This window comes from Hemitrygon akajei, chromosome 21 (genome assembly GCF_048418815.1).
Source record: "Hemitrygon akajei chromosome 21, sHemAka1.3, whole genome shotgun sequence".
NCBI lineage: Eukaryota > Metazoa > Chordata > Chondrichthyes > Myliobatiformes > Dasyatidae > Hemitrygon > Hemitrygon akajei.
The window spans coordinates 14,454,278-14,472,720 of NC_133144.1; the positions used below are offsets into that span (position 1 = coordinate 14,454,278).

At 47.7% G+C, this 18,443-nt stretch overlaps 1 protein-coding gene across 3 annotated transcripts in view; it reads left to right on the forward strand.

Annotated features, from left to right (window-relative positions):
• LOC140714094 (annexin A2-like) overlaps positions 1–15,392 on the forward strand; it is a 75,226-nt gene extending 59,834 nt beyond the window's left edge. For all 3 annotated transcript variants that reach the window (XM_073024846.1, XM_073024844.1, XM_073024845.1), the window contains exons 5-13: positions 3,385–3,498; positions 6,237–6,327; positions 7,377–7,456; positions 8,175–8,234; positions 8,722–8,815; positions 11,137–11,232; positions 12,466–12,524; positions 12,884–13,003; positions 14,894–15,392. In XM_073024846.1, the coding sequence (XP_072880947.1) occupies positions 3,385–3,498; positions 6,237–6,327; positions 7,377–7,456; positions 8,175–8,234; positions 8,722–8,815; positions 11,137–11,232; positions 12,466–12,524; positions 12,884–13,003; positions 14,894–14,953 (774 nt within the window). In that variant the 3' untranslated portion in view covers positions 14,954–15,392. The remainder of the gene's footprint in view (positions 1–3,384; positions 3,499–6,236; positions 6,328–7,376; positions 7,457–8,174; positions 8,235–8,721; positions 8,816–11,136; positions 11,233–12,465; positions 12,525–12,883; positions 13,004–14,893) is intronic.
• The last annotated feature ends 3,051 nt before the right edge of the window (positions 15,393–18,443 follow it).

Below are 18,443 nucleotides of genomic sequence, written 5' to 3' on the forward strand. Positions count from 1 at the left end.
CAGTCAGGACACACCCGTTACTGACTGAACAAACCCCTTCACTGACAGTCAGCACTCGTCCCGTTACTGACTGAACAAACCCCATCACTGACAGTCAGCGCTCGTCCCGTTACTGACTGAACAAACCCCATCACTGACAGTCAGGACACACCCGTTACTGACTGAACAAACCCCATCACTGACAGTCAGCACTCGTCCCGTTACTGACTGAACAAACCCCATCACTGACAGTCAGGACACACCCGTTACTGACTGAACAAACCCCATCACTGACAGTCAGCACTCGTCCCGTTACTGACTGAACAAACCCCATCACTGACAGTCAGGACACACCCGTTACTGACTGAACAAACCCCATCACTGACAGTCAGCGCTCGTCCCGTTACTGACTGAACAAACCCCATCACTGACAGTCAGGACACACCCGTTACTGACTGAACAAACACCATCACTGACAGTCAGCACTCGTCCCGTTACTGACTGAACAAACCCCATCACTGACAGTCAGGACACACCCGTTACTGACTGAACAAACCCCTTCACTGACAGTCAGCACTCGTCCCGTTACTGACTGAACAAACCCCATCACTGACAGTCAGCGCTCGTCCCGTTACTGACTGAACAAACCCCATCACTGACAGTCAGGACACACCTGTTACTGACTGAACAAACCCCATCACTGACAGTCAGGACACACCCGTTACTGACTGAACAAACCCCATCACTGACAGTCAGGACACACCCGTTACTGACTGAACAAACCCCATCACTGACAGTCAGCACTCGTCCTGTTACTGACTGAACAAACCCCATCACTGACAGTCAGCACTCGTCCTGTTACTGACTGAACAAACCCCATCACTGACAGTCAGGACACACCCATTACTGACTGAACAAACCCCATCACTGACAGTCAGCACCTGTCCTGTTACTGACTGAACAAACCCCATCACTGACAGTCAGGACACACACGTTACTGACTGAACAAACCCCATCACTGACAGTCAGGACACACCCGTTACTGACTGAACAAACCCCATCACTGACAGTCAGGACACACCCGTTACTGACTGAACAAACCCCATCACTGACAGTCAGGACACACCCATTACTGACTGAACAAACCCCATCACTGACAGTCAGGACACACCCGTTACTGACTGAACAAACCCCATCACTGACAGTCAGGACACACCCGTTACTGACTGAACAAACCCCATCACTGACAGTCAGGACACACCCATTACTGACTGAACAAACCCCATCACTGTCAGTCAGGACACACCCATTACTGACTGAACAAACCCCATCACTGACAGTCAGGACACACCTGTTACTGACTGAACAAACCCCATCACTGACAGTCAGCACTCGTCCTGTTACTGACTGAGCAAACCCCATCACTGACAGTCAGGACACACCCGTTACTGACTGAACAAACCCCATCACTGACAGTCAGCACTCCTCTTGTATCTGACTGTACCACCCCAATCACTGATGGTCAGCTTGCCGCCTGTTAGTCTGTACTATCACCATTCAACGATGGTCAGCACGTTGCCTGTTACTGACAGTGGCCTTCTACACTATAGGAAAGGAGTGGTGAGGAGCTGGGGTTTGTTGTGACTGAAGCACCCCTGCTCCGTCTGTGTGTGGTGGGATCTCTCAGGTAGGGTGGGTGAAGGACAACACAGTATGTGGAGGCTTGAGCAGGAGAGGACAAGCACAGATCCATCGCGTGGAGGGGGCTGTCTCTGCCCACACACTACAACTGTACTGCTGCAACCTAGAGCCAGATTACCTTCCTGCCAGCCGCGACGGGCTGCAGCAGTTTCCTGCCCACCAGATCTGAGAGAATCCCAGTGAAGGGAGCTGACACATACTGTGCACAGCAACACCCCATCCACTCTGCCCACAGTATCCGACACTCTGGTCAATGTGATGTCACACGTTGGGTAATGTGATGTCATGCAGTGAAGCTCTGATGTCACACGCCAGGGAGGACATGTTGCCACACTCTGGCGCTGTGATGTTCCACACCAGGGCCCCTGTGACCACTGGTTCTGCCTACCAAAGACCCAGCTACTGGCAGGGACAGTCAACTGGCTGACTGGCAGGCAGCAAAGAGTAGGAATAAAGTGGTTCATCTGGTGGGCTACTGGTGACCAGTGGTGTACCACAGGGGTCAGTGATGGGACCTTCTTTTCACGTTATATGTCAACGATTTGGATGATGGAATCGATGGCTTTGTGAACCAGTTTGCAGGTGATACAAAGATAGGTGGAGGGGCAGGTAGTGTTCAGGAAGCAGGGAGTTTGCTAAGGACTCTAGACAGATTGGGAGAATGGGCAAAGAAGTGGCTGATGGAATGTAGTGTAGGGAAATATATGGTCATGCACTTTGGCAGAAGGAATAAAGGCAAAGTCTATTTTCTGAACAGAGTGAAAAATCAATCGGAAGTGCTAAGGGAATTGTGAGATCCTGTACAGGATTTGCTAAAGGTTAGCTTGAGTCGGTGGTGAGGAAGGCAAATGCAACGTTAGCATTCATTTCGAGAGGACTGGACTGTAAAGGCAAGGGTGTGATGCTGAGGCTTTATAAAGCATTATGTATTCAGACTGCACTTGAAATATTGTGAGCAGTTTTGGGCCCCTTATCTAAGAAAGATGTGCTGGTATTGGAGATGAGGAGGAGGAGGACCCAGAGAATATTTCTGGGAACAAAAGGGTTAACATTTTAGGAGCATTTTGTGGCTATGGACCTGTACTCATTGGAGTCTAGAAGAACGAGGGGAAATCTTGTTGAAGCCTATCGGATAATGAAAGGCCCAGATGGAGTGTATTTGGAGAAGATATTCCCTATAGTGGGAGAGTTTAGGACCCGAGGGCGCAGCCTCAGAATAGAGGGACATCCATTTAGAACAGAGATGAGGAGGAATTTATTTAGCCAGTTTGTGGTGAATCTGGGGAATTCCTTGCCACAGATTAAGGCCGTCACCGGGTATGTTTGAAGCAGAGATTGATAGGTTACAGGAGGAAGTGCAGCAGAATGGCATTAATGAATAAGGGATAATAAATCAGCCGTGATGGAAGGGTGCATCAGACTTGGTCAGCCAAATGGCCTAATTCTGCTCCTAGGGTCTTATGGACAACGTGATGTCATACCCCAAATACCGTGACATTACATCCTGGGGAGCCGTGATGTCACACCCTGAGTGACGTGATGTCACACCTGGGGGGGGGGTGGTTTGAAGTGATGTTGCACCCTGGGAGTGAAGTGACATCATGCCCTGGGGCGTTGGACATCAGCCTGGGTGTTCAGTAGGGAGCCGCAAGCCTTGGTACTAATGGTGGACACTGACCATGGGATGTCCTTTGTCCTCTGCAGAAGATGGAAGATGTTCTGAATGGGGCCCTCAAGGACCCGCTGAAGGCAGTCATCCTCGGTCTGATGAAAACCCCAGCCGTATATGACGCTCTGGAGATGAAGAAAGCAATGAAGGTGAGGATGGGTCTGGGTGCCGGGCTCACCCCTGTGCAGCCCCCCATGTTGCCATTCACTGGCTGAGCCATTAGTAGCCATGTGGAACAAGGTGCTCTGGTCTGCACCTAAGCCCGGGAGGGTGGAGGGACCAGCTTCCTTAACGGCAGAGGGCACAGACAACAATCCTGCACCTTCCCAATGTCCACAGAGCTGATCCTGGGGATTCATTCACTGCTGCAACGTTAAAACAATTGTAAAACATTATAGACACATGTACGCGCGTGCACACACACACAACAACACATTCACACACATATAAACACGTAGACACACATACACACACCACATGTGCACACTATTAAACGTGTACGCACATTGTCTTTTGCGCAAACACCTGTACATATACACACCCACAAACACGCATTCATCTGAACACACATACACTCGCCAACATACGTACACTTAGCTGCATATACCCCCAGTATACACACACACACACACACACACAGAAAATTGCACAAGTACACGTACACTCTTGTCCAGAAACTTGTACATGTACACACCCACAGACACACACTTTTGCTCATGCATACACAGTAAGAGCACCTTACACACACAGACACTCATACAGTCAGACCCACCGATCCCTGACCCATTGCTTGTCCTGGACAGGAATCTGTACCAAGACCTGTCCTTACCCAGTCACATAGATTGGAGGATTGGGCACAGGGAAAGGTGACTTTATTGAATGTTTCCCCAGGAGGTGAATTACTGAGGGCGAGGGAAGTGTCTGGTGACTCACTGCCCTCCTCAACACCTCTGAGACCAGTAGGCAACTGTGGAGATGCCTCCAGCCCTGCTTAACAGTGCTCTCCCAGACTAACGTCCCCATCACGGAGGCCCCAGTTACCTCTTGCTGTGCAGGTCACCAAACCACAGCGCACCCCCAACCCCCACCATCACCCACCTCAGCCCCCATTGTGGGAGAGTCTTTAGCTACCACATTATCCTTATGGGTCACTCTGAAAACCAGGGAACAGGATACCATAAGACCATATGACATAGGAACAGAATTAGGCCATTCAGCCCATCAAACTTGTTCTGCCATTTGACACTGGCTGATTTATTTTTCCCTCTCAACCCTATTCTCCCGCACTCTCCCTGTAACCTTTGACACCCTTACTAATCAAGAACCTATCAACCTCCACTTTTAAATATACCCAATGATTTGGCCTCCTCAGTCACCTGTGGCCCAGATTCACTGCTCTTTGGCAGAAGAAATTCCTTTCCATCTCTGTTCAAAGGGAAGTCCTTCTATTCTGAAGCAGTGCCCTCTGATGCTGGCCTCCCACTATCGGAAACATCCTCTCCACGCCCACTTTATCCAGGCCTTTTAATATTTGGTATCTTTCAATGAGATTCCCCCACTCCCATTCTTCTAAACTCCAGTGAGAACAGACCCAGAGCCATCAAACTCTCCTCACACATTAACCCCTTTATTCCCAGATCACTCGTGGGGATTCAAAAGTATTCCAACTTGAACTTGTAAACCTCCTCTGGCCTTTTTCCAATGCCAGCACATTCTTTCTTGGGTATGGGACCCAAAACTGCTCACAATACTGCAAACGTGGTCTGACCAATTCCTTAGTACAGGCAGCCCAGCTTTGCAGTGACGCAGCTCTGATGTGCCACCTGGTGGCCTTTACCTGTGACTGCAGGAGGTTGGTTTGGTTTGAACAGGATTTTCAGCAGGAGCTGGGAATGTGAAATGAAATGAAGTAGAACAAATACTGGGTGCGTGCAACTGAAGTTTGTTGACATCGAGAGGCACCTCTCACAGGAGTTCCTCGGGACAATGTCCAAGAACACTTCCATCATGAGGTCTGAAGTGCGAATGTTCACCGATTACGCTTGCAGTTGGTCAGCAGATGACGCAGACCCAGGCAGCATTCAAGGCACGGCCCTGCCAGACAATGACCACCTCCAGCAGGTGAAAATAACCACCTTAACCCCAGGATTCACCATTGACCGGAAATTCACTGGTTCAGGACACAAGGCTATGCGAGCAGGTTGGAGGCTGGGGATCTTGTGATGGGTGACTCACCTTCTGACACTTCCTGGCACAGGTCAGGAATGAGATGCAACACTTTCCATTTGCCCCGAGGAGGGTCGCTCCAGTCCCTCTGGGGCTCGACACCTGCTTGATTGTCAGTCCCTCTCTCCACCGTTAGGACACACTGGGTGAAGTCTGTACCGTTTACCAGGTTACTCCGGCAGCACTGCCCAAACTTGTAACCGTGGAACACCACCACGTGCAGGTTCCCCTCCGAGCCACGCACCATCCTGATTTGGAAATACCTCACCGGTACTTGAATGTCACTGGGTCCAAATCCAGGAACTCCCTCCCTGAGAGTGGAGGAGGACATCAGGGGAGGGGCATTTCACCGCCAGATCCTCATGGAAATGTCAGGGATGGGCCATAAATGCTGGCTTGGGTAGCAACACCAAAATCATGAAAGTGAGTTAAAAGCTCAGAAGCAAGTATGGACAGAGAAAGAGAGGGAAAGCGTCCACCAGTTCTGATGAAAGGTCATCAGCTCATTTCTCTCACAACAGATGCTGCCTGACCTAATGAGTGTTTCCTGCATTTTCTGTTTGGTAACCGTTGTAGTCTCTGCACAAAATGTTTTATGGTGTACTTCTGATAATTTATGGTTTTTCTTTCAAAAGTGATCCTTAAGATGTATTGTTGACAGGGGCTGGGAACAACTGAAGTCACTCTGATTGAGATACTGTGCTCCCGTTCAAACAAGGAGATCGCGGAGATGAGAAAGGCTTACCAAGAAGGTGAGTAACGTGGCGAGGGTGGGGGAATGCTGAGCAAACATAGGCGAAGTCTCTATCTATTGCAGTAATTGTTGAATTATAGGACAGGAAGTTTTGACAGATGTGACAGGTGTATGATTCAGATGATCTTGAGGGATAAACATTAACCTTATCCTCAGCAGCCTACGCCTATTGTGTCATGGACTCACAGCATCTAAACAGGCCCTTCGGCCCAATGTCCATGCCAAATGTGTTGCCCAGAGAGATAATCCCATCTGCCTATGCTTGACCCATAACCCTCTAAACTTCTCCTATCCATGTAGTTATCTAGAAGGCTTTTAAATGTGTCCAACACAACCACTATTTTGGCAGGTCTTTCTAAATTCACACCATGAAGAAGTTGCCCCCGATGTCCTTTTTGAACTGATATCCCACGGGTAAAATCCAAATCCACAGGTAAAATCCAAACACCCATCTTGGACATCAACAACATGACCCCCAGTATCAACGTTGCGGGGAAGGTCACCAGTGTTCCAGATCAGGATGTCCTTTGTGCCCAGAAGAGAATGCAGGACTTGGAGTGCAAAGGAACATAATACTACTCCACCATCACGCTCACATTTTGGAATTGCAGAGAGTGAGGGACAGGTACACAACCTTGGTGAGACTGTGAATAGGTTTGGTTTGGAGATGTTGTTAACGCCACTTCATGTAGCTTCATAATGTGACACAGCCCAGATAATGAAGTCGCGCTGAGTTCAGTGTCATGTGGTGAGGTACAGGTACAATGAAAAACTTGCAGAACGGACACATCGGTTCAGACAACGCGCATGACAGAACACCAGACAGTGATAAGGGTAAAATGGATCATGCAAAACTAGACATAGGTACAAAAAAAATCAGTGACATGTCTGCATTGTCAAAAAATGGTCCGTAGTGTTTCATTGCTGAGGTAGGGCTAGAGTTGTGCCAATCAGTTCAGGAACCTGATGGTTGTACGAAGGTGGCGCCTGAACAGGGTGTGGTGTTCAGGGTTCTAGCCCAACTAACCGTATTTCAAATCTTTACAGTTCACAAGAAAAACATGATAAAGGATATCAAAGAAGACACTTCGGGAGACTTCAGTAAGCTTCTGTGTGTTTTGGCCGAGGTAACTTCCTATATTTATTAAGCCCAAGTTGTGTGTTCCTGCTCCCTGTTCGTTAAGCTCGTCAGCGAGGTATAGAACTGAACATGGATGTTGGGAGGAATGTAATCATGTAGTCATAGCTAGCAGACTTAGAGAGATTGGTAAGAAACTGGGGATATTTGGCACAGCGTGTTGCAGGAATGGGCACCTGTAGGAAGAGGGTGAAGGCCCGTCAGAATTAGGGCCAGAGTCTTTGAGCACCCACTCCACCTTGTACCCTGACACATTCCTCAACCACAGCGAATTTCCACCAACTCCAACTTGTACCCTGACACATTCCTCAACCACAGCGAATTTCCACCAACTCCAACTTGTACCCTGACACATTCCTCAACCACAGCGAATTTCCACCCACTCCACCTTGTACCCTGACACATTCCTCAACCACAGCGAATTTCCACCAACTCCAACTTGCTGATCTGAGAAAGAGAACGCAGGAAGTGATTCAAGCACTGAAGCCACAGGCAGGAAGGGCAAAGGAGAGGGGAATTGAAGTGAGCTGCATGGGAGGAAGAAGGGGGAACAGTTGTTCCGGGGGGAGGGTGGAGTGGGTCTCACAGGGTCGAGTGTGACAGAGGTTTGCTTCAGCATCCTGGTTCTGGTCGGACACTGTATGGATGTGTATACCAATTAGTGACTCAGCTTTTAGTGACTCAGCTTTTCCTTCTTGCATGTGCAGGGTACCCGTCCAGAACCAACCAATGTGGAGGATCATGAACTGATTGACTCCGACGCTAAGGTAGACATCTCATCGTGGACGTGGCATGAGTCCTGCTCACTGACACAGTAACCCGCGATGTTGTGTGTTGGAAATGGTTTGGATCTGGGTCACTGTCCAGGGGGATTTAGTGTGTCTTGTTATGAAGCCTGGTGTCAGGTTTGTTGGGGTTTTAATGCAAAGTATCCAAGGATTTTGTCTGATCTCCATTGACAGAGGGTTTAGCCACTTGTCTCATGGAGGTAGTGCCCAGTGCAAGGGCTGATCTCCAGCCCACCGACAGATGGAGAAGGTTGGCTGCACACCCTCAGAGTCCGGCAACCGATGTCAAGTTTGGGTGAGTTGGTGGACATTCCATCAGCTATCTCCAACGGCTCTGACCTGGTGTGGACACACTTAACCCTCTCCTGCAATGAAGACTCCAGGCACTGGTTGGGGATGGGCGTCAGAGGCCTGTGGAGGTGTGTGAAACCGTTCTCCAATCACTCTCTCATGTTTGACTCTGCAGGCACTCGATGAAGCTGCAAAGCAAAAGAAAGGCATGGACACTGCGAAGTGGATCAGCATATTGACTGAGAGGAGTGTTCCCCACTTGAGAAGAGGTAATAGGGCCACTAGCAGGTGGCTTCTGCATCAGGAGCGGTGACATGTGAAGAGAGAAGGCTGGAAACACTCAGCAGTGCAGGCAGCCTCTGTAGAGAGAGAGACTGTTAAAATTTCATCAGAAGTGAAGAAATACACACTGTAGGAACAGGCAGATTCTGCAGGAACATACGGACACTGTAGAAACAGATAGACTGACTCAGTAGGAACAGACAGACAGATACTGCTCTCTGCAGACACAAGCCCCAATATCGATGAAGCCTGCATAATGCCTGGTTTAAAACCATCTTCTCAAACCGTGAGAGAGCAGGAGAAGGAATGCAAGGAGCCAGCTGAGGCTGAGATATCGGGAGTGTGAGGAGCTCCCATCTACCAAACCAGCAGAAAGACAATCTAAGGTTACTGCTCGATAGTCTATATACCTGTGTGGAGTAGAGCAAAAGGGAAGTCCAGCTCAGAGAGGAGCAATGTAAAGTGGTTTCAGTTCATGGGGCACTGGCACCAGCTCGGGCTGAGAGGCAGCACTTCAGATCTGGTAGTTTTCACTCAGTGTAGGCTGCGCTGGAGTTGCTGTGAATTGAATAAGTGGACAATAGACTGGCTTTTAAATGAAGTAGCTGGGGAGAGGTTGGGATTCAGGTAAGGGAATGTTTAAGAGTTTAAGGGTATTGATGAGCAGTGTGACAAAAGGTGGCAAAGCTGCAAGAGGTCAAAGTAGAGAAAATAGTAAAAGACATTGGTATTGGAATCATTAGTATCTGGACCAGCTGGATAAGTGGGCTGAGGAATGGCAAATGTAGTTTAATTGTGATAGGTGCTAGGTGTTGCATTTTGGAAATTCAAACCAGGGTAAGACCTACACAGTAAGCTACAGGGCCTTGGGAGTGTTGTAGAACAGAACAGATTAAAGTTCAGTAAGTAGTTCCCTGAAAGTGGAATTACAAATAGACAGGGTGAGAGATTCTATTGCGGTTGTACAAGACGTTGGTCAGACAGCACTTGGAGTATTGTGTTCAGTTTTGTTCACTGTGCTATTGGAAGGATGTTATTAAACTAGAAATGGTGCAGGAAGGATTTACAAGGATGTTTCAAGGACTCAAAAGACTTGGTCATAGGAAGAGGTTGGACAGGCTAGGACATTTTATCTTGGAGTGTAGGAGAATGAGGAGTATTTTTATGGAAGTATATAAAATCATGAGGGCCATAGATAGGATGAATCCACCTGGTCTTTTTCCCTGGGTTGGGGAATCGGGAACTAGAGAGCATAGATTGAAGTGAGAGGGGAGAGGTTGAATAGGAACTTGAGGGGCAATTTTACTACAAGGAGGGTGGTTCATCGATGGAATGAGCTGCCGGGGAAGTGGTTGACACAGGTACATTAACAACATTTAAAAGATATTTGGACAGGTGCACGTATAGAAATGGTTGGGCCAAACATGGGCAAGTAGGACTAGCTTGGATGGGCATCATGGTTGGCTTGGACTAGTTGGGCCAAAGGGTCTATCTTCATGCTAAGAAACTCTATGACCCTAAGATAGTTAAACTATTTAGAGGTAACTCAATCCAATCTAACAGCTAATACAGAGACATGGCAGCTGTTAAGCAAACAATGGGAACCAAATATTCCATGCTGAAGGTCAAGAGAGTTCACTCTGACACTAAAGGAGGAAGATAACTTCCGGTGAGAAATTACTCCTCTCACAAGGACAGGAACTGAGTATTTTCCACACGATAAGAATCGGCAAGGGAGGCAGTTCATCACGGGTGACGTGTAAAGGACTAACAGGAGTTAAGTTTCTGTTCTATGTCTAGACATTCACATACTGTTTGAGAACGACTCATTTAAATACAAAACTAGTAACAAATTTAAATACAAATAAGTAGAAATGAAGAGCAGGGGTTATTCAGGTAAAATGAGACATTAGTTGAAAGGAGGTGATGGGAGGGGAGCAATAATGGGTTTTGCAGTATTGTCAACAGATAGACAGTTGATTCAGGAATAAAGACTACACATTACTGAAAGCTTATAGATGGTGTTAAATTGAAGGCAAAGACTAGTAAAGTTGTAGAGGAAGGCTGGAGGAATGGAGAGATTAGACGCCACCAAAGGGTCACTAAACATTGATGGAAGAGGCAGAAAACACCAGATTGTGAAGTGCATAAATGGGAAGAAATGTCAGAACGTGGACCTTGGAGAATGGGGAGGGATAGTGGCAGAAAGACTGAGCAAGTAGTACAAATCAAGGGCCAAAGCAAAGAATTAAAGCAATGTATGAGACAAAGGCAACAACATTCTCACCTGAGTTTTCCTTTTGACTAGTTTTCCAGCGATACAACGTCTACAGTCCCAAAAATATCAGCGAAAGCATCAAAAGTGACATCTCAAAAGATCTGAGGTGTAATCTTTTGGCTCTGGGTAAGTCTGGTACCTCACACTTCTCTATTCTGAGTGCTGCATGTTGCTGCTCTCGGTGCTGGGGTTTTGAGTTTGGACATTTCCATCCGCTCAGATGTGGTGGGAACAGAAATGCTGATGAGGGCCCAAGGGTTTGATTCTGTCACCTGCCACAGTGGTCCAGGTGAGACCCAGCACCCATTCCTGGGATGATCATTTCCAGGCTTGGAGAGCTGACTGGCTGTGAACCATGCCCAGCTCCCAGTGACTGGGCTTGACAGGGTGTCGGTGAGGCTCAGGCTGCAAGAGCAGTCCTGGCAGTGTCGCTGACACCTTCGACATCAAGGTGTTGGTCAAGTTTACTGTCATCTGCACAAGTCCACGTCCACACAGGTGCGATGAAGAACACTTGCAGCAGCATCACAGACACACTGATTTTCTTTGGGCACTGGTACTCTTGCTGCTGTTGAGCTGGAGATAACAGAGCAGGTTGGGTAATGGTCAGGCCAGTACTCATTGGAACCCATCATGCCCTGGCTGAGATATCCTTGTGGTCTAACTGATAGATGCTCTACAGAATGTCCACAGTTGGACACCAAGCTCTAGGTCTTTGTTATTGTACAGGGGATGGATCCGATATCAAAGAACTGTTATGAAGACGTTCTGTGCTGAGTCTACAGAACCAGCCTCTGACAATGGAGGTCTACACTTAGACCCATGGGCAACTTTCCATCTTCCCAACACACTCTCTCTCGCTCACCCCACCTTCTACTGAGACTGAGCACAAGATCCCTTAAGTTAATGAAAGAACTCTGCCTATGCCACTCGCTGACAGGAGAGTGAGAGGGAGCAGAGTCCATGCCAGCGAGGACTGGCGCAGAGACCGAAGGAAGATGAGGGTGTCGCATTTTGCAACTGGGTTACCATCAGTAGTTACCCAGGTTTGTGACCTCAGTGGTGAAGTAATCAAAGAGCTTTCACATTTGCACCCAATTCACTGTTTGACTGTTGACTTGCAAGGTAGAGCTTGTGTTGTCAGCGAGCTGACTGAAGGTGGGCCCCCTCGCAGCTGCGCGGACCTCTTTGCCAATGAGTGGTAGGTAGGAGGGCCTGAGTTGAAGCTGACTCACTCAGTCATGTTGCATTTATACCGGGGTGCTGACCGTCCACAGGAGTCTCACCGCTTTCCAGTGAGCTGTGCGTTACGCGCCGCGCTCCGTGTCAATAACAGCTCCTCTCTGCGTCTCTTCACAGTGCAGTGCATCCAGAGCACTCCGGAGTTCTTTGCTGACAAGTTGTCTCCGATCGTAAAGGTAAAAGATCTCGACTTTGCTAATACTCAGAGTCACAAGCACAGAAACAAGTCCTTCAGCCCAACTGGGCCTTGTTGACCAAGACTCCAATCTGCACTCCATTTGTTCCATATCCCTCCAGACTTTCTTACCCACATACCTGTCCAAGTGACATTTATATGTTGTAAGTGTACCTGCCTCAACCACTTGCTCATTCCATATAAGAGCCACCCTCAGGTTCCTATTAAATCTCTTTGCTCACACCTTCAACCTACGTCCTCTAGTTGTGCAATCACTAGAGCACGAATGCTGTAGGATAGAATCAGCAGCTGCTTTGCTGGTTGTGCTTTGTAAGCTAAACTGAGCTGTATGATCTGCAGAATGACCTGAAGCGGGATATATTAACGAGGATCATGGTGTCACGTTGTGAGATTGACCTTCTACCAATCAGAAAAGAATTCAAGAAGAAAACTGGCAAATCTCTCTACCAGTGTATAAAGGTGAGTGCCTGCCTGTTGGGTGTTGCCGCATCTCTTCTCGTGCACTCTGGGACAGTTAGTGTTACCCTGGAGCATCCTGGGTGGGATTGCATTTGTAGTCCAGTCTCTGGATCAGTGCTTGTCTAGTTTACCTCGTGAGTAACAGAGGCAAAAGTCGAAAGTACAGGGTATACCCAGTGAGTCGGGCAGCATCTGTGGAGAGAGACAGAAGAGTGAACAGAAATGTTTGAGATGAAGAGAAAGTGGGAAGGAGAAGAAGAGAACAAAGGGGAAAGGGGTGGAGGCAGGAGATGAAGTGATAAGGGAAGTGATCGTGCAAGCTAGCAGAGGTGCAGGGGTAGAATGCACGGTTGTTTGATGTTGTGGAGGAGTTTAGGTCAGGGAGGCTAACACTAGAAAGACTCCCTCTTAGAGAGCTGAGTTCTCCGGGTCCGGAAGGCCGAGTCACATGGAGCCTTAGATAGCGGAGGCTACTTGTCCGTCTCTGCCAGACACAGGCTTTGTGTTATCCCGCCTCCCCGCTCTGAGCCCATGACTCTGTCTGCTGGAGCCTCCATGTGGGAGAGCTTCTGCCTTCACACCACAGACCCCCCCAAAGCTCTCCCCTCCTCTCGAACGTTGTACTGATTAACACCACCCAGATGAAGAGTGGCCTCTCCAATAAGATGTCCAGGCTTATCAGACCGCATAATTTTAAACACTGTAACTCAACCTCTCCTTACGTCCCTCAGTTACGTTTAGGTTTTTGTCAGAATATTGTAATGTTTGTCAGGGCCAGAGATACCTTCTGTTTCAACTTTGCGATTTACCCACTTTCAAAGGTGCTGCTCAACGAAAGTGTCTTCCCTCTTTGTTATTAATGCTTCGCATTCTTCCTCCCAGTTGTTATAACAACATGGTCTTCCTTGACAACAGGTACTCATTCAGGACTTTACACATGCTCTGCTCCATCTGTAAGGCTTACTCCTTCCATTTCCTTCAACCCTTAGTGTATTTATGTATGTATGTATGCTTATGTATGGACCTATGTATGTATATATGTATTTATATATTCATGTATTTATGTCCATAGGCTTTCTTAGAATTTATTCATCAGTACTTTATCGCACTCCTTCCTAATTTACTTTTTTATTTTTTCCCTGCACCTTCTGTTCTTTTCCAGACTTCCTTCCTTGTCAGTCATTGTTCTGCCTTTCCTGCCTTATTCTGCCCTGCCTGTTCCTTAACGTCCATCCCTAGATGGTTTGGAATTGGGAAGGTTCCGGCTCCTCTGTGGATGAGAGTGTCCCGACCCGATCCCCTCCACGATCCCTCCCACTTCTCTACCACTGGTTCGCAATTCAGTTCACTTTAGCTAAATCATACCTCAGCTGAGTAATGCTAGCCTCGTCCCACTCTCAAACTTCCAGTCTTGGTCCTTTTCTGCAACTATAAGGAACTGAAGGAAATTACAGTCGCTGCCCCCAAACTCCACTCCCAAGGCCATCCTTCCCACACCTGGGATCATCCCACGAAACTATTCCAATGCTCAACTCTTACTGGGCTTCCGATACACACATTAACGCTATGAAGGCTGATGTGCAGAGGAGTGGGGTTAACTATTCACTCTGTGCCCTGTGGTGTAAGTTCTACCCCATGAACTGCCTAGATGTATTTGGAGCTTCTGTCTGCGAGTGGCCATTGTTCCTCTGATTTGAGGCAATGGTGGGTGGTAGGTGGGACTGTAGAAGAAAATCACGCAGATGCTGCTAGACCCACTGAGTTTCTGAGACCCAGATTAATTGCCGCTCCTAATTCCAGCCTCTGCAGTCTCTTGTCTGGTGCTGGGAGCACAATAACTGCCCCATTAAGCTGGTGGTCTTGGGGTAACTATTTTTCTCTCTGCTGTAGGCTGCGTACAAGGATGACTACGAACGGGTTCTGCTGGCTCTCTGCGGAGGCGACGACTAAATGCAACGTCCATGAGGGATTCCATTGCGGTATCACCCTCCTCTCATTCCTGATGCGGGGCGACTGGATATAGGTTGAACCACTTAACCTACACACACAAAGTGCTGGGGAGACTCAACAGGTCAGGCGGCATCTGTGGAGGAGAATAAACAGCCGACGTTTCAACTGACACTCTTCATCAGGACTAAGGGCTGTGATAAAAGATCTTGGCCTGAAACATTGACTGTTTATTCCCTTCCATGGATGCTGCCTGACTTGCTCAGTTCCTCCTGCATTTTGTTTTTGTTGCTCAAGATTTCCAGCATTTGTAGAATCCCGTGTTTTTGAAACACTTAACTCTCCTCATTTTGCTGTGTAGCCACAAAATATTCCAATGATGTGTTATCATGCGACTGTAACAGAAAATTCTTTGTAGTCAGTCAATAAAGATTTTAAAATACTCGGTGAGGACACCTGCTGTTGAAGACACTCAGAACTCAAAGCAGAACTTTGGGTTTCAGTTTCTGCCATTTGGTGTGGGGTTGCATTGGTTCAGTGTAACTTGTTTCAGACGCATTGTGAAGGCTGAATGTGACAGGACGGAACAGACTCAATGCGCACGAAAATTACAGTACTGTGCTCTAATATGCACCCACCTTGCAGCAGGGTATGCTTTTAACCACAGTTCTTCTATGTGAAATTTAAAAAATGGGATGATTACTGGAACACTGTCTTTATTCCGCTGGGGGGACTCAGTAGCTCCAGCAGCCTCTGGAGAGGGAAAGGAATTGTTGATGTTTCAGGTTGAAACCCTACTTTGGGACCAAGAATGGAAAGGGGAGGTGGCATTGTAAAGAGGGGATGGGGTGTGGTGAGACGGGGCTAAGGGTGATTGGTGGACAGAGGAGGTGAGAAGGAGTGAGGACGGGCAGAGAAGAGGAGGACAGAGGCTGGGGACAGAAACAGGCAGGTGATAGATGGAGGCAGACCAAAACGGTCAGATAGAGTGGGGTGTGAAGGGAAAGGAAGACAATAGACAATAGGTGCAGAAGTAGACCATTCGGCCCTTCGAGCCTGCACCACCATTTTGAGATCAAATGCCTTCTGAAAATCGAGGTACACTACATCCACTGGATCTCCCCCGTCTAACTTCCTGGTTACATCCTCGAAAAACTCCAACAGATTAGTCAAGCATGATTTACCCTTGGTAAGTCCATGCTGGCTTGCCCAATTCTATCACTGCTATCTAGATATGCCACTATTTCATCTTTAATAATGGACTCTAGCATCTTCCCCACCACTGATGTCAGGCTGACAGGTCGATAGTTCTCTGTTTTCTCCCTCCCTCCTTTCTTAAAAAGTGGGATAACATTAGCCATTCTCCAATCCTCAGGAACTGATCCTGAATCTAAGGAACATTGGAAAATGATTACCAATGCATCTGCAATTTCCAGGGCCACCTTCTTTAGTACCCTAGGATGCAGATCATCTGGACCTGGGGATTTGTCAGCCTTCAGTCCCATCAGTCTTTTCAACACCGTTTCCTTCCTAATGTCAATCTGTTTCATTTCCTCTGTTACCCTATGTCCTTGGCCCATCCATACATCTGGGAGATTGCTTGTGTCTTCCTTAGTGAAAACAGATCTAAAGTACTCATTAAATTCTTCTGCCATTTCTCTGTTTCCCATAACAATTTCACCTAATTCATTCTTCAAGGGCCCAACATTGTTCTTAACTATCTTCTTTCTCTTCACATACCTAAAAAAGCTTTTGCTATCTTCCTTTATATTCCTAGCTAGCTTGCGTTCGTACCTCATTTTTTCTCCCCGTATTGTCTTTTTAGTTAAGTTCTGTTGTTCCTTAAAAACTTCCCAATCATCTGTCCTCCCACTCACCTTAGCTCTGTCATACTTCCTTTTTTTTAATGCTATGCAATCTCTGACTTCCTTTGTCAACCACTGTGGCCCCTTTCCCCCCTTTGAATCCTTCCTTCTCCGGGGGATGAACTGATTTTGCACCTTGTGCATTATTCCCAAGAATACCTGCCATTGCTGTTCCACTGTCTTTTCTGCTAGGCTATCCATCCAGTCAACTTTGGCCAGCTCCTCCCTCATGGCTCCATAGTTTCCCCTGTTCAACTGCAACACTGACACCTCCGAACTGCCCTTATCCTTCTCAAATTGCAGATAAAAACTTATCATATTATGATCACTACCTCCTAATGGCTCCCTTACTGCAAGATCGCTTATCAAATCCTGTTCATTACATAACACTAAAATCCAGAATAGTCTTGTCCCTGGTCGGCTCTCGTACAAGCTGTTCCAAGAATGCATCCCGTTGGCACTCTACAAACTCCCTATCCTGTGGTCCAGCACCAACCTGATTCTCCCAGTTCACCTGCATGTTGAAATCCCCCATAACTACTGCGACATTACCTTTGCCACATGCCAATGTTAACTCCCTATTCAACTGGCACCCAATATCCATGCTACTGTTTGGTGGCCTGTAGACAACACCCATTTGGGTCCTTTTGCCCTTACTGTTCCTCAATTCTATCCACACAGACTCTACTTCTCCTGACCCTATTTCCCCCCTTGCAAAGGACTGAATCTCATTCCTCACCAACAGGGCCAACCCACCCCCTCTGCCCACATTACTGTCCCTACGATAGCACGTATACCCTTGAACATTCATTTCCCAGGTCTGATCTCCCTGCAGCCATGTCTCCGTTATCCCAACAACATCATAGTTACCCATTCGCACCTGGGCTTCAAGCTCATCCGCCTTATTTCTGACACTGTGCATTCAGATATAGAATTTTTAGCCCATTTCTCCTCTCTCTCTTTAAATTGCTGCCTATTGTGCTTAACCCAGCTCCCCGAACTCCCATCGGGCTATACGCCCCTAGAATTTTGTTGTCCTTCCTAAATTTACTTATTCTTTCAACACATTTAACTCCATGTTCTGTCAGACCATCCCTCTGTACATGAGTCCTCCTTATCACTTGTTCCGTCCCACCTTCCTCTACTACACAATATTCCGGAACCGTGTAGTCCCCACCTGTCTTTTATTCTTCCTCTCGCTATCCTCTCTCACATTCTGGATCCCCGCCCCCTGCAAATTTAGTTTAAACCCCCCAAGAAGCACTAGCAAACTTCCCTGTAAGAATGTTAGTACCGCTCCAGTTCAGGTGTAAACCGTCCCTTCGGAACAGATCCCACCTTCCCTGGAACAAAGCCCAATTATCTACAAAGCTGAAGCCCTCCCTCCTGCACCATCCTCTCAGCCACGTATTAATCTTTATAATCCTCCTGTTCCTTGCCTCACTCACACGTGGCACAGGTAGCAATCCTGAGATTGTTACCCTGGGGGTCCTTCTCTTCAGCTTCGCACCTAACTCCCTGAACTCCCTACGCAGGACCCCCTCACTCATCCTACCCACGTCGTTGGTCCCTACATGGACCACAACATCTGGATTCTTGCCCTCCCTCTCGAGAATAACCTGCACCCG